The following is a 12,262-nucleotide window of genomic DNA, read 5'->3' on the forward strand; positions in this document are numbered from 1 at the left end:
AGCAGAGGTGTTTGAGGCATTGTGTGGAATTTTGGTTTTTTGCTCACAAAAAAAAGATTGTTTTCACCCAAAACGGTACTGTGCTGCCAGATGAGATGCCAAAATTCAACTTGATCCCAGAAGAACCTTCCTCACAACATTTTTCTCTAATCAGGCACCGGTTAAGTGACAAGGAGCCGTTATTGGACTCAAGCCTTTGTCTTCATTTCCCTTCACATGGGGAGAGACGTGAGTAAATGACTCCCCCCAGCTCCGTGTTCTGTCCCACCTCATTACTGCTCGGGGGGCTGAGCACAGCAAGCGCTGGGGCCGGTGCCACATCAGTCTATGCTTCTGATCAGTCGCCCCTCAGAACGAGGAGTGTCAGGCCTGTCCAGTTCCAGCCAGAAAGCAGGTAATGGGGAGAACTATAGGCCTTCGTCCATTTCTATTTCTGTCAGCCAAAAGTGCACATTTGCATGTGATTTTTATTACTTCAGGCATAATAAATTTAGGGCTCCTGTTAACATTGATAAGGCAAAATTCAACCACAGCCTGCCACCATTAAGCCGCCCATAGCAACGAGCACTTCTCTTCTGAATTTGCAAGCCAGAATCATCTTGGAACTGGGAAGCCTCGAGCTGCACAATTGTTCTGGGTTCCTGCAGCATACTTCAACCCCATCTTATATTGTGCAATTTGACCATGTCATTGGTTTCAGTCTGTTTTTCACACTGAGGATAGGGAAAGTCATTAGGAGCAAGATTCATGCATGCCGTAGGGCCTGTTGTTCACAGACAGTCCTACTGGTAATTAACTCCTGCACAGCACGGTGAAAGTCTTTGATCAGGCTTAGGAAGCTGAGATGAGGTGGTGGGAGGAGGGCTATACTTTATGGTGCTTCTCCAAGAAGGAACACTGCCAAGACTCTTGTTTTCCCTTCAAGGCCAAAACAGGACCCCTGAACTTGACCATTGCATTATTCCAGTAGGCTGCATCTTAATGGCTTTGCACAATAAGTTGGATTTTTTTTTTCTCCCCCTTTTGTGGCGAGCTATTGAGGGTTTCGGTATTCAGATATTCAGATCTGTCATTTTTTATTTCAGTTCACTCTGTTCAACATTCATGTAGGGAAATGTTAACTTTTGAACATTTAGACAGCTCATGGACTGTGCTGAGCAGGCAGAGATGGAGAAGGGTTAGATCAGAAGTGGCAGCAATATAAGCAGCAAAAAATAATGTGGAGATGATTTCCAAACCAAGAAAAAGAGAGCCTTATCTCTATTTCAGCAGTTTTCTCCTTCCTGAGCTTATTCTACCACCTGACCAATCATAATCTACTCAGTAAATCCATATTATGGGGACATGTAGTACTGGACCAATATGCTATTTTCTGTAGTGTTTATCTCAGCCTACTACAAAACACAGCAAATATACAGTTAATTACCAAATGTAAAAACACTGAAATCTTCCTATTTCTGTTCCACAAAGCTGAGCACATTAAGACCTGGAACCTCATTTTTCAGATCTTACATTTTAAGCATGTTTTATTACAAGCACGACTAGGCACAAACAATGCCATCAAGTCTCAAGAGAGGCAAGGACAGAGCATGTTGATCCTCGGCAAGGGACGCCTGCTAATTGCGTTAATGCACTAATGCGTCACGGACAAGATGTACTGTTGGGTCCAGCACAGCTGCCCTCGGCTTACTGCGGCAGGAAAATCCCCCATTTACACAGCTGTCTACCTCTAGGTTGCCTGGAATTGTTATCAAGAAACAGAATTTGTAACATGAGGAAAAAACAGATGGAAAAAAGTAAAGAGTAAAGAAAGGCTGAATTAATAGCAGGGATTATGAGCTAAGCAACTTAAGCAAAATTCAGATAAAGACGTACGTGTTCAGGCAGGGTGTCTAGCCAATAATGAATTGATTCTGCCAAAAGCAGCCAGACCCTTATCTGTCACCTCTAAACCCACTGGAGACAAAGCGACATGGGGGAACCTGCATGGGCTTAACTTATCTCAACTAGACAAGTTCCTGTGACGGTCAGAATGTGATCCTGGCTATACACTTCTTTAGGTAACCAAGGGGCTTGAATGCTTGGCAACAATGACAATGAATTTATACAGGTTGGAACAAAGTCTTAAGTGCATTCACCTAAAATGGCATCCCATGAAAAGCTTTATAATCTCCCTGACCCCCCGACAGAGCGCACTAATAGCTTGCAATACATGATGTCAGGTGGTGATTGATTCCTAACATACACATACAAATACACGGAAACAGACCCACGTTTCCCCATCAGCAGCTGATGGGGTAATATTTTAATAGACAGGGACAGCTGATAACATTTTCCACTGGCCTTTTGAGGAGATCTGGAATCTGTGTGGAAAATATTAACTGCTGTGAACAGCCCTAGTGAGAATTTACGCATGTTTAAATGATTATGTCTTATAAGCAGCAATATTAAGCGCCACTCAGAGAAGCTTTCTTGGCTTTGTGGAGAGGATTTCGATCAGTGCCACAGCTTATTGTGACTATTTACAGACTGGTGGTTTTGGAAGGGATCTCGAGGGGCTGGGTGTATTCCTGAAGACTGAAGATAAGGGGATCACCATTTTGGGGGTTGTATTCAAATCAGAAAATGAAAGGTTAAGAAATTAAGATTGGATTTCCAGGAAGGAAGGAAGGGTCAATTGTTATCGTTCTCTCAAGGACACTTGAGCCAATTTCAATAACAACTTTGTAGGTCATTTTAATGTTCCTACTGCACCAAGAAGAGGTTAAGCTTACAAGTAATGGGGTTTACGCTTACATGGGAAGAAATAACAGCAAGTGCTGTTAACGCAAGGAGATGTGAAAAAATGCTTCAGTTAAAAAAAAAAAAAAAAAAAGGCCATATGGGTATTCTGAAGCGTTGCTCTGCAAATAAACTGAAATCTGCAGTGGATACCCATCAGTTTCTTCCACAAATACCCATATGAAGGTGCTTTTCCGTCTACTATCTCTGTGGATAACAGTCAATGCCGGTAGGGGGGAATGTGGAACAGAAGCTCTACACCCAAGAAGAAAACAGACTCCCAACAAAAAATTTCCCTGTAGGACCAGTATGTCACAAACACCACTCATTACGCAAACTATCAAAAAAAAAAAAAAAAAAAAAAAAAACACAACAACAACAACAATTCTGGCAAGATGTTTCAATTTAACAGAGACAAAGATCGACATGTTTGGAGAATTTCATCTGCCCTTGTTCTTCATATAACTTAATTCTATGCTCTCTAGCAATCTCAGATTTTGGGAGCACATAGAAACTTCCATGTTTAACTGTATCATTGGAAAAAATAGCCCTCTTGGATGGAAACAGTATTCCATTGTAAGGGCATCATCCGAGGTCAAAGGCTGCCTTCTGAGACAGGAAGGCCAGAGCAGGGTGTCTTTGTGGGGTAGGCATGTTGATGAGCAGGCAAACTGTCAATGGGAAAGAGCGGGTGTCTACACTGGGTGTCACCCTCCCCTTACTTGGGTTACATCATCACTCTTACATCAACTCTTGTTCATGACATACACAGGTGACTCTCAGAAGTACTTCATTGTCCTCTTTGTGCTGCTTTTAGCCTTCTAAGCACAAGACTGTGTTTATACAGCAAGTGATCTGTGCATGCACACACTCAGAAAGAGAAACACACACATGCACACACACGGAAACACTGATGCACACAAAAAGTCTAGTCAAGGAGATTTTTTTTTCTAGCACAGATTCACTGTGTGGAATCTCTGTGGAGTGTCTGAAATCTGCCCTGGTGAAACTCAACTGCAGGCAATGAACTTGGTTCATCGCACTTTTATTAGTTATTATTCCTCTAACTAATTTGTTTTCTTCCAAACAATACATAGCAGAGATTTTCTGTCCCTGTAGCCATGGCACTGCCAGGTCACAATTTAGAATGCCAGCAACAGGACAGAGCTATGATCAAAAGTAACTGAAAGCTGTTTCAGACACAGATATTTGAAATATGTCTATGCTGTGAATATGTCCTGATTTTACATTCCACTGTATACATTCTAATTACTGCTTGTTTTTGGTCTTTTTAAGTGCAGATCAGTAGAACTGAGTGGACCCACCACATACAACATGTTTCTGCATCAGCCTTTATCCAGGAAATCTGAGAATGTATTGCAACAAAAATTTGAAAAACTGCTGAGGCCTGACTGACAGGAGGACAAGGAGACGAAAAACACGAGGTCATTCAACAGACAAAGGTCAAGAGAGGTGGAGAACAGGGGAGATGTTAGGAGAGTGCAAGGAGCGGCAAGGGCAGTGCAGGTGCTGAAAGCAGTGAAGAATGAATCAAGGCAGGAGACAAGCCAGCCAAGGTAGTGTAGACAGAGTGAGAAATCACACAGAGAAAGGCAAACAGACAGCGGAGGCTAATGGAGGAGGCGGACAGTGGTCAGAGTTGGAAGGGAGGGGGCAATAGGGGAGGGGAGGGGTGCAATGTCTTTGGCTAAATAGCCGTGGCATTTTTTAAACAGAGCACCTACTCACAATGAGTACAGTATGACCGAGGAGACCAAACAACCAAAGGCTATGCCACTTTTTATGACCTCCATCAAATAAAAAACCTTCATCAAATTAATACCATCAGATGGCCATGTATTTGCACATTCTGTACTGAAGATGCCTTGTTGTCAGAACTACTTTAAGTAGTCCGTTCAGAAAATTGGCTATTTTATTACTTTCGGGAGGACTGTTCCAAAGTCAAGAAATTCATACAAAAACGGGCAGAGTAGCCCATAACATATTTAAAAATGTTGATATGAAAATACAGAAACGCTACTGAGAACACCAAAAAAGAAACTGTCTTTATTTTACAACCATTTAAAGTTCCTGACTTTAGAGACCAAATCTTTGTATTCAGAGACGAATCTTAACGCTTTCCTCTCTCCACACAAAAAAACTGGTGCAGCACCTCCACTTGGGTCCTGCTTTGGCTTGTGGGCTGACAACCAAATCCCTCATCACGCTAGTGGGCACAAAAGGAATATGAAAGCTTGAAAGCACCAAAAACTCATTCCGAAACCAAGAAAGAACTTGTTAAATACCCGCTTTCTTGTCCAGACAGCAGTTATTTCAGTTTCAGCAGTTTAATCATTCACATTATTCACCCCCTCCAAAAAATTTGACAAGATAGCACACCTGAATTTGTCATGAGGGGCTGTATTATTATGATGTACATTTTGACATTTCTGCAATAATATATTAATAATACATTCCTTCTCATGTTCACTTCAAAAACACCCTGAAAGGGAGCCTGGCAAATGATCCTACACAATTACTTCCTTTGTGGAGAAAACAGCAGCAGCGTATCTATACTGTACGACAAATTTAACTCAACCATGCTCAACAAATAGAGTAAAGATAAAAAACAAAGAAATAATAATTTAAAAAAAAAAAACTAAATGCTTGAATAGTCTAAAAAATAATGCCCAGAATAATTAAAAATTAATTGTTCTTATGGGCTCAACTTTTCTCACACAGCAGCCCCATGCCATGGCACACCCAACTAACGGACTACCACCCTTAGGCAACCTTCACTTAGGATGGAAACTGAAAATAGAAAAATGATTTCTCATTATAGCAACAACCCTCCAGTCTTTAAAGTGATAAATTCATGATCATGCTGTTCCTAAACATGCAATCTGCAGCAATAAATCATTAAACAAAGCACTCATTTTACATATTCTTGTTGTAGGTGAAACTGGTATTCGTGTTGGAAATCGTAATATTCTCAGCAGTCTGTAGATTGTCTTAAAAGTATATAATTACAAAATCCATATAGTGCGACACGTGCAGCGTTTGTAACGTGCAAGCAGGAGATGAGAAAAAGGTAAATCGTTTGAAAGAACAAAAGTCAGAAAGAGGCTCCTGAAACAATAAGTTGCGAGCGCAGAAGCAGCGCACCGCCGGCGCGGGTCACCGAGCGCGAGCGAAGCGAACTCGCCGCCGAACGAACGAACGGCGCGCGCGCGAGGTGCCGCGCGGCTCGGCCAGGTGATGCGCGCGCCGCCCTCACCTCGCCAGGTCAGCACGAGAAGCTGCAGCGCGGCCAGCAGGGAAGCGCTCCGCGGGGACGCCGTCATGTCTGTCCAGCCCCGGTCCCAGAGACGAGAGCGCTGCAGACTGCAGTGCGCGGCAGAGAGTAGAGCGGAGCGGAGCGGAGTTAACGGGCAGCGCCGGCTGAGGACGAGAAGCCTGGTGGTGGTCCGCTCCGCACGCGGTGGAGACACAGTGAGAGTGAGGGAGAGGAGCGCGCGAAAGGAGGAAGGAGGGGTGGAGGTAGCCGTTGCGGCCTCGGCGGCGGGTCCGCGCGTTGCCCTCCTGACAGCAGCAGGGGCGTAACTACTGGGCGGGTTGGTGGGGAGGCACAGAAATGTTATCGGTGCCACTGAGTGGCGGTTATACACTAATATTATAATGCTGGGGCAAATTAGGCGTGTTTGGAAACTGCTGGACCGTTCGTTCCTCGCCCGCGCGCACGCATGTGTGTGTGTGTTCTCTGTGTACTCCGCATCACTGCTCACTGAAAATTAATATCACGCAAAAAGTCATTTCGGCCACTCTACAAATAAGGGGGACAGGTAGTGGTGTAGTAGTGGCTCGAACTGCTGCCTTTGCCCTTTGCACCCAAAGGTCGCACGTTCGAATCTCACTCACCTCTGTCTGTAGTACCTGAGCAGCAAGCAAAGGTAACCCACCCTAAATTACTCCAGGAAAATTACCTAGCTGTACAAACAGGTAAATAACGGCAGGTAGATTAACATTGTACGTCGCTTTGAGAAGAGCGTCAGCTGGATAATAAATAAATAAACTTTAGTTTGCTTGCGGTAACACTGTTACTAAGCTCTCATCATGTTTCAGGAGGCTGAAGCAGTAATTCCTCAATATTTCAACGGAACAGCTGAAATAATTTCGATAAAAATCTAAACATAGGCTCTTACAACAAGAAATGTGGAAGCGGATTTGAATAATACGATAACGCGTTTCTAACGCGCGCTCTCGGTTATCGCTTGAGCTTCGTCCCGGGGGGTCGTTAGGGAGCAGCTGCGGCTGGACGCGGGAGCGCGGGGGTCTGCTCGTCACTGCGCGTTCACGTCAAAGTGAAACACCCTGTCACAAAAGGGGGGGGGGGGGGGGGGCTGCTCCCGCTACTCATTACTCTGTTTTAACTTCACCTGGTGATCGGTATTGCATAAAGCAGTCTCGTACGTATTTAAAAATATGAATGGCAAAATCCCTATTTTAATATCCGTCATTAATTTTAACATTACCTAAACATACTTAGGTTTCAGAGCTGTTTCATAATACAGAAAATATATGTAAAATAGAAATAACTGAAAATTGACACCAAGGGAAGGGAGCAGGTGTTGCAGAGTTTAGCAGAGTTGTCCTAAAATCTGAAAGTTCCTGGTTCGAGTCCCAGCACTGCTGTCATGCCTAGTAGGTCCCGATACTAACCCTAAATTGATAGACGAAAACCTTATTTTATGAATGGGCAACTCTCTGTAACACTGTTATCAAAGGTCTAAATAAAACCTAATAATAATTATGCGGGGGACAATAAATGTAGTAAGGATGCATAAAATGTAATTTTAACTTTGTTTTTAATCCTGACTTTGTCTGAAAGGGATCGCAAATCTATGTATGACTGGTAGAGTACATACATAATCACAAAACATGCATAAAAATATTGAGTATATCCAACAACCGACTAGATAAATCAGAATGTGGAAGCTACTCCTCTGTATCAGACCCTGGGGTCACCAAGTCACTGTTTCAGCCTGAGTGTTACAGGAAGATCGCCACGCTAAAGAGAACTCCTCCTGTGCATGCAATGTAACAAACGATACATGGACAGACTGGATTTCAGAAGTGCTGAGGAGGGGATTTAAAACGGGGTCGGATGCACAAAGCACAGTATGTGCGGCACACGCAGAGCCATCAGCGCGAGCCTCTAATTATTCCCCGAGGGCATTAAATTAAAGCTTCAACGCCTTGTGGACAAGAACTCTTCGGAGGCAAGTTTTCAAGGTCCGTGATGGACAGCTAGAATAATGTATATACTGATGAGTTCTCTCTGGTGGTTCCGAACTCCGCAGAAGGAGTATTATTTGTACATCTGGAGAAGTGCACGCACGCGCACACTCGCACACACACACACACACACACACACACACACGCTCACAGTGTCAGGTCAGTGTGCAGCCAAGTAATTAGACAAATCCTGCTGCTGAAAAGCAACAAAGTCCATGGGGGATGCTCACACACGCCATACTGGGGCTGATCCTCCCTTCCACACAGCAGTGACAGGACGCGGGAGCCACAGGAATAGGGGTGCTTTGATCGTGACATGGTGCCCTGACCTTTCAGGAGTGTACCCAGCGCTTCAGTTCAAATCTGGGCTGACATTTTCTTCTTTGTCACCAGCCTACCATCCACAGTTGCCACAGCTCCCCCAAACTGCCCTTTCCTCATCCCCCCAGCTCTATGACAGCCTACATTTGTCTTTCCTGTGGCTGTTTTAGCAGGAAAAAACAGACAGAATTTGTGAGCTGTGGGGGGAAAAGATTTAGAGACCAAATACTGTACCATTATCACAGAGTAAGCTGGGACTTTTTGGGGGAGGTAAAACACTAAAACACGTTCAATTTACTTGCACACACAAGTCGAGCCATCGTGAGGATTTTCTACAGTCCCTCTTGTTTGATGAGAAGAGCACCCATTCTGTGAAAGGTTTACGCAGTTAAGCAACGCTCACATAGAGTCATTCCCTGAACAATTATACACTATTCAGTTAACATCTACAGGGAATAAAATGTATACAATTTCATAGACTTATTCATGCTCAAAATTAATTTTCTACAGCTCACTGTTGAAAAGATTTTTCTGCTGTGTCCTCAGTACTGATACATGTTTACTCAGCTTTAGGTATCAGTGATACTGATGAATATTTATATGGTCCTAGATATCCTCAACTAAGTGGCAATGAGCTGGATGCTCTAAAAGTTGCTGCTTCTTTTGCACATTTGCTAAATTGCTATTTAGTGGAAACAGCCATACTTTGTCCCCATACACTGGTTACACATCGTTTGTACTGCGAGCACACAGAAAGCACGGACTCAAACCACAGAAATAAGATTAAATTAATGCCAAACATTATTGGCCACCTCATGAGGTCATTCAGACGTGACATAGCCCCTTTATTTATAAGATAAAAATCATCTGCAAACACTAGAGCTAGTGCTTCGGTGCTTCATAAGTTATCTAATAAAAATGAGGATTAACATAACAATTCAATTTACATCAAAGCCTTAACCGTCAAAATTCTCATTATAATTCATCTAAAAGACATTTTGATCTTGAAACTGCTTTTTTTTTTTTTCTGAGAAGTCTGTCAGGTGACATTATTGCCGACATGTTTGGAGGGTCTCTGGCGGACCCTTTAATTCTTGACAGCCAGTCTCTTTCATGCTGGGGAGAAGCTTAGATGGAGATGGATAAGTAAGCCCCTGCGAACAGGCCTACACTTGGGAAGCCCTTTCATCTGTGTGAACCCTTATCCATTCACAAGCAGACTGCGTAAGCAATGGATCCTTCTAGAGATAACCACAGCTCACAAAATGATTAAATGTTTTAAATCTATGTTTTAATTTACCAGTCTCTTAAAAGTGTCTGGCTATAAACACTTTTTTTCATTTCCCCTTAGAATAAATTTAATAGTTGGATGTCTTTGCATGTCATAATTTTATATGCAAGTTACTGGAAATCCTGGACAGGCGGGAAATGTACACAACACGCGGTTGTTGGTGGGTTAACGACATTTGAACTGCACTGTCTGGTTTGATGGTAAGCAGTGATCTGCAGGCGCTTTTAGCTCAAGCAACCCTGGGCCATAACAATCCATCGTTTAAGACGCAGCATGTTCCTCCTGTGATTCAGAGCTGCTTTAGGCGTAGGTCATGCTAGACAGTTTCCAAATCCTCAATTTATTGTTTGCATGCTTCTACAGAATGCACTGGAGGACTACCGCAGGCTGCGCATGGTCAGGAAAGACCTCCCCTTAGTCAGAAACTTCTCTCCTTTTGAAACCCCTTTCGGTTAGCTTAGTCTGCAAACGAAATGACGGGGGAATTTAAAACCTAGAAAAAGGCATCAAGCTAAATGCAGAAGAGCAGTAGTTCTCTACTGGATGTGTGCTGCATTCCTTGAGGGACAGCGTAGGATATGTGAAAGAAAGAAGGTGGGTCTGATCACAAGAAATTCCAATTTACAGCAAAAAGATGACAGTCTCAGTTGTGTGAGTGCGACAAATTCAGATTCAGGGAGGAGCATGTTGGGTTCTGGTCCCGCCACCTGCATGTTTGGGGCTATGTGTGTTGGCTTTGCCTTTCCTTCTTCACCTTCTAAGCTGTGCATTTTCGGTAGAGGGCTTAGAAAAATTGTCTAGGGAGCTATCTGAGAGAAAGTGGGCCGATGAAATTGCTAAAGGACTTGACAGATTTGTGACAGTGTGATCAGGGTCTTTTTTGAAGCACTGACATATGGGTCTTCCGTTCTCCATGATGTACTTTACCTCCATGTACAGTTTCTGTACTAAGCTAAGACCCTTCTCTCCTGCAATAAAAAGGAGGGAAACGTGAGAAAGTAAGAGCAGCAAATAGACTGGGGAATGAAAGATAACAGCAGTCCTGCCAAAACCTGCAATCAGGGCATCAATCTTCTCCCATTGTGGGTTTTAATATTCTAGGCCCATGTCTGGATGGCAGTGCCTTCCCGGAGCATGCGTTCACAGACTGCGTGGAGCGGAATAGGCACCTTCCTCTTCCAGAAATGAGCGCCTGCATACCCACCGGCATTTGCAAGTCCCACCTGGATAGTCCTCCTGCACCAGTGCTTGGGGCTGCTCCTGCACCTCCTAGCACTATGTTCACAGAGGGACTGGGGCTAAAAGAGACAATACTATATAAATGCGTGGGAACTGAAAACTCGTAAGATGTGCTCAGAATTGTACACTCTTGCTGCACCAAAACCGAAGTGCTTCCTGTTCAGAGCGTGGAATAAGCTCTAGAGAGAAGCCAGAAGTAGGAAATGGACTGGCTGTGCACAAGTTTACAGCTCTACATGCTGAAGGACAAGAAACTTGGCAGCCTGTGATCATGTGTCATGAGGAGCTGGGGCCAGACACTGCTTTTAAAGGATCAGGAAATGGTTCAGCCCATGGGGGGTTTAAAGCCAGCGGCTTCCTCTTCTTCATCAAGGTTTGCTGTAGTCTTTAAATGTGAGACAGGAACCTTTTTGACACCTCTTGAGAAAATCTTGTTGTAAACCCAAGTGCAGTTACCTTACACTTGCAGCTTTGCTTTGGAAAATCTTTTAAGTCCAGATAGCCACTAACAGGAGCCTGAATTATAACACCACTCCAGCAAAACTGCTTTGTAATTTAAAGATGCATATTTTGAGAGCACAGAATGGGCAGTTTTGCAGCTGTGTACAATAAATGCACTTTTAGATGAATAGCAACGAGAAAGCTTGAGGAATGGTTTCACAGAATTATTGTTAATAAAGTTCAGGGCACGGCAAACACCTGCAAAGCCGAAAGTTGCCAGAGCCAACCACCAGGACGGAGTATAGCACCCAGAGCTGTGTGCTTGCAGCAGGGCCATGTTCAGGAGATGAAGAGGAGGTCAGCGGATGGGGCGGTCCAGCTAACAGTGGCTCTGGCACTGGGCGAGAAGCTGCCAACCGGCAATAGGGGAGGTAATGCGATTAGCAGGCTCATTCTCCCTGGTTTGCCCCCGGCAGGGCATGAGCCAGCCCCAGCAGATTGGGTTGCTCAGACTGGGGAGAGGTGTGTTGTCCTGGATTTATATAAGTTGTTCAACAATATAGCCCAAAAACAGCAAAGGACATGTGAATGAAAAATCAGATGTTAACTTTTTGTTATTTTGAACATAATTTCACTGCATTTTTAAGAGAAAATTAAAGGGGCGTGAACTGAACGTGATTCGTGAGGATCAAGACAATGTTCTTTGGCTTTACCTAATTCCTGCTCTAAGTGTGCTCCGGTTACAGTGGAAGATGTGCTCCAGGGCAGCTGACAGTCATTGCATTGACTGGGTGCTAAATGAGGCCATGGACCAAACAAGGTTACCTCTCTGCTCCTCCTCCGCTCTTTGACATAATGTGTGACCCAAAGGCAGATGTCACACCTTGAAGCTCA

General features: G+C 43.9%; 1 protein-coding gene across 1 annotated transcript in view; it reads right to left on the minus strand.

The window, feature by feature from the left end:
- mcama (melanoma cell adhesion molecule a) overlaps positions 1 to 6,427 on the minus strand; it is a 37,475-nt gene extending 31,048 nt beyond the window's left edge. Inside the window, 1 exon segment of the mRNA XM_029250756.1 lies at positions 6,059 to 6,427. Within this exon segment, the coding sequence (XP_029106589.1) occupies positions 6,059 to 6,125 (67 nt within the window). The 5' untranslated portion in view covers positions 6,126 to 6,427.
- Positions 6,428 to 12,262: the final 5,835 nt, after the last annotated feature.

This window comes from Scleropages formosus, chromosome 4 (assembly GCF_900964775.1).
Source record: "Scleropages formosus chromosome 4, fSclFor1.1, whole genome shotgun sequence".
Lineage (NCBI taxonomy): Eukaryota > Metazoa > Chordata > Actinopteri > Osteoglossiformes > Osteoglossidae > Scleropages > Scleropages formosus.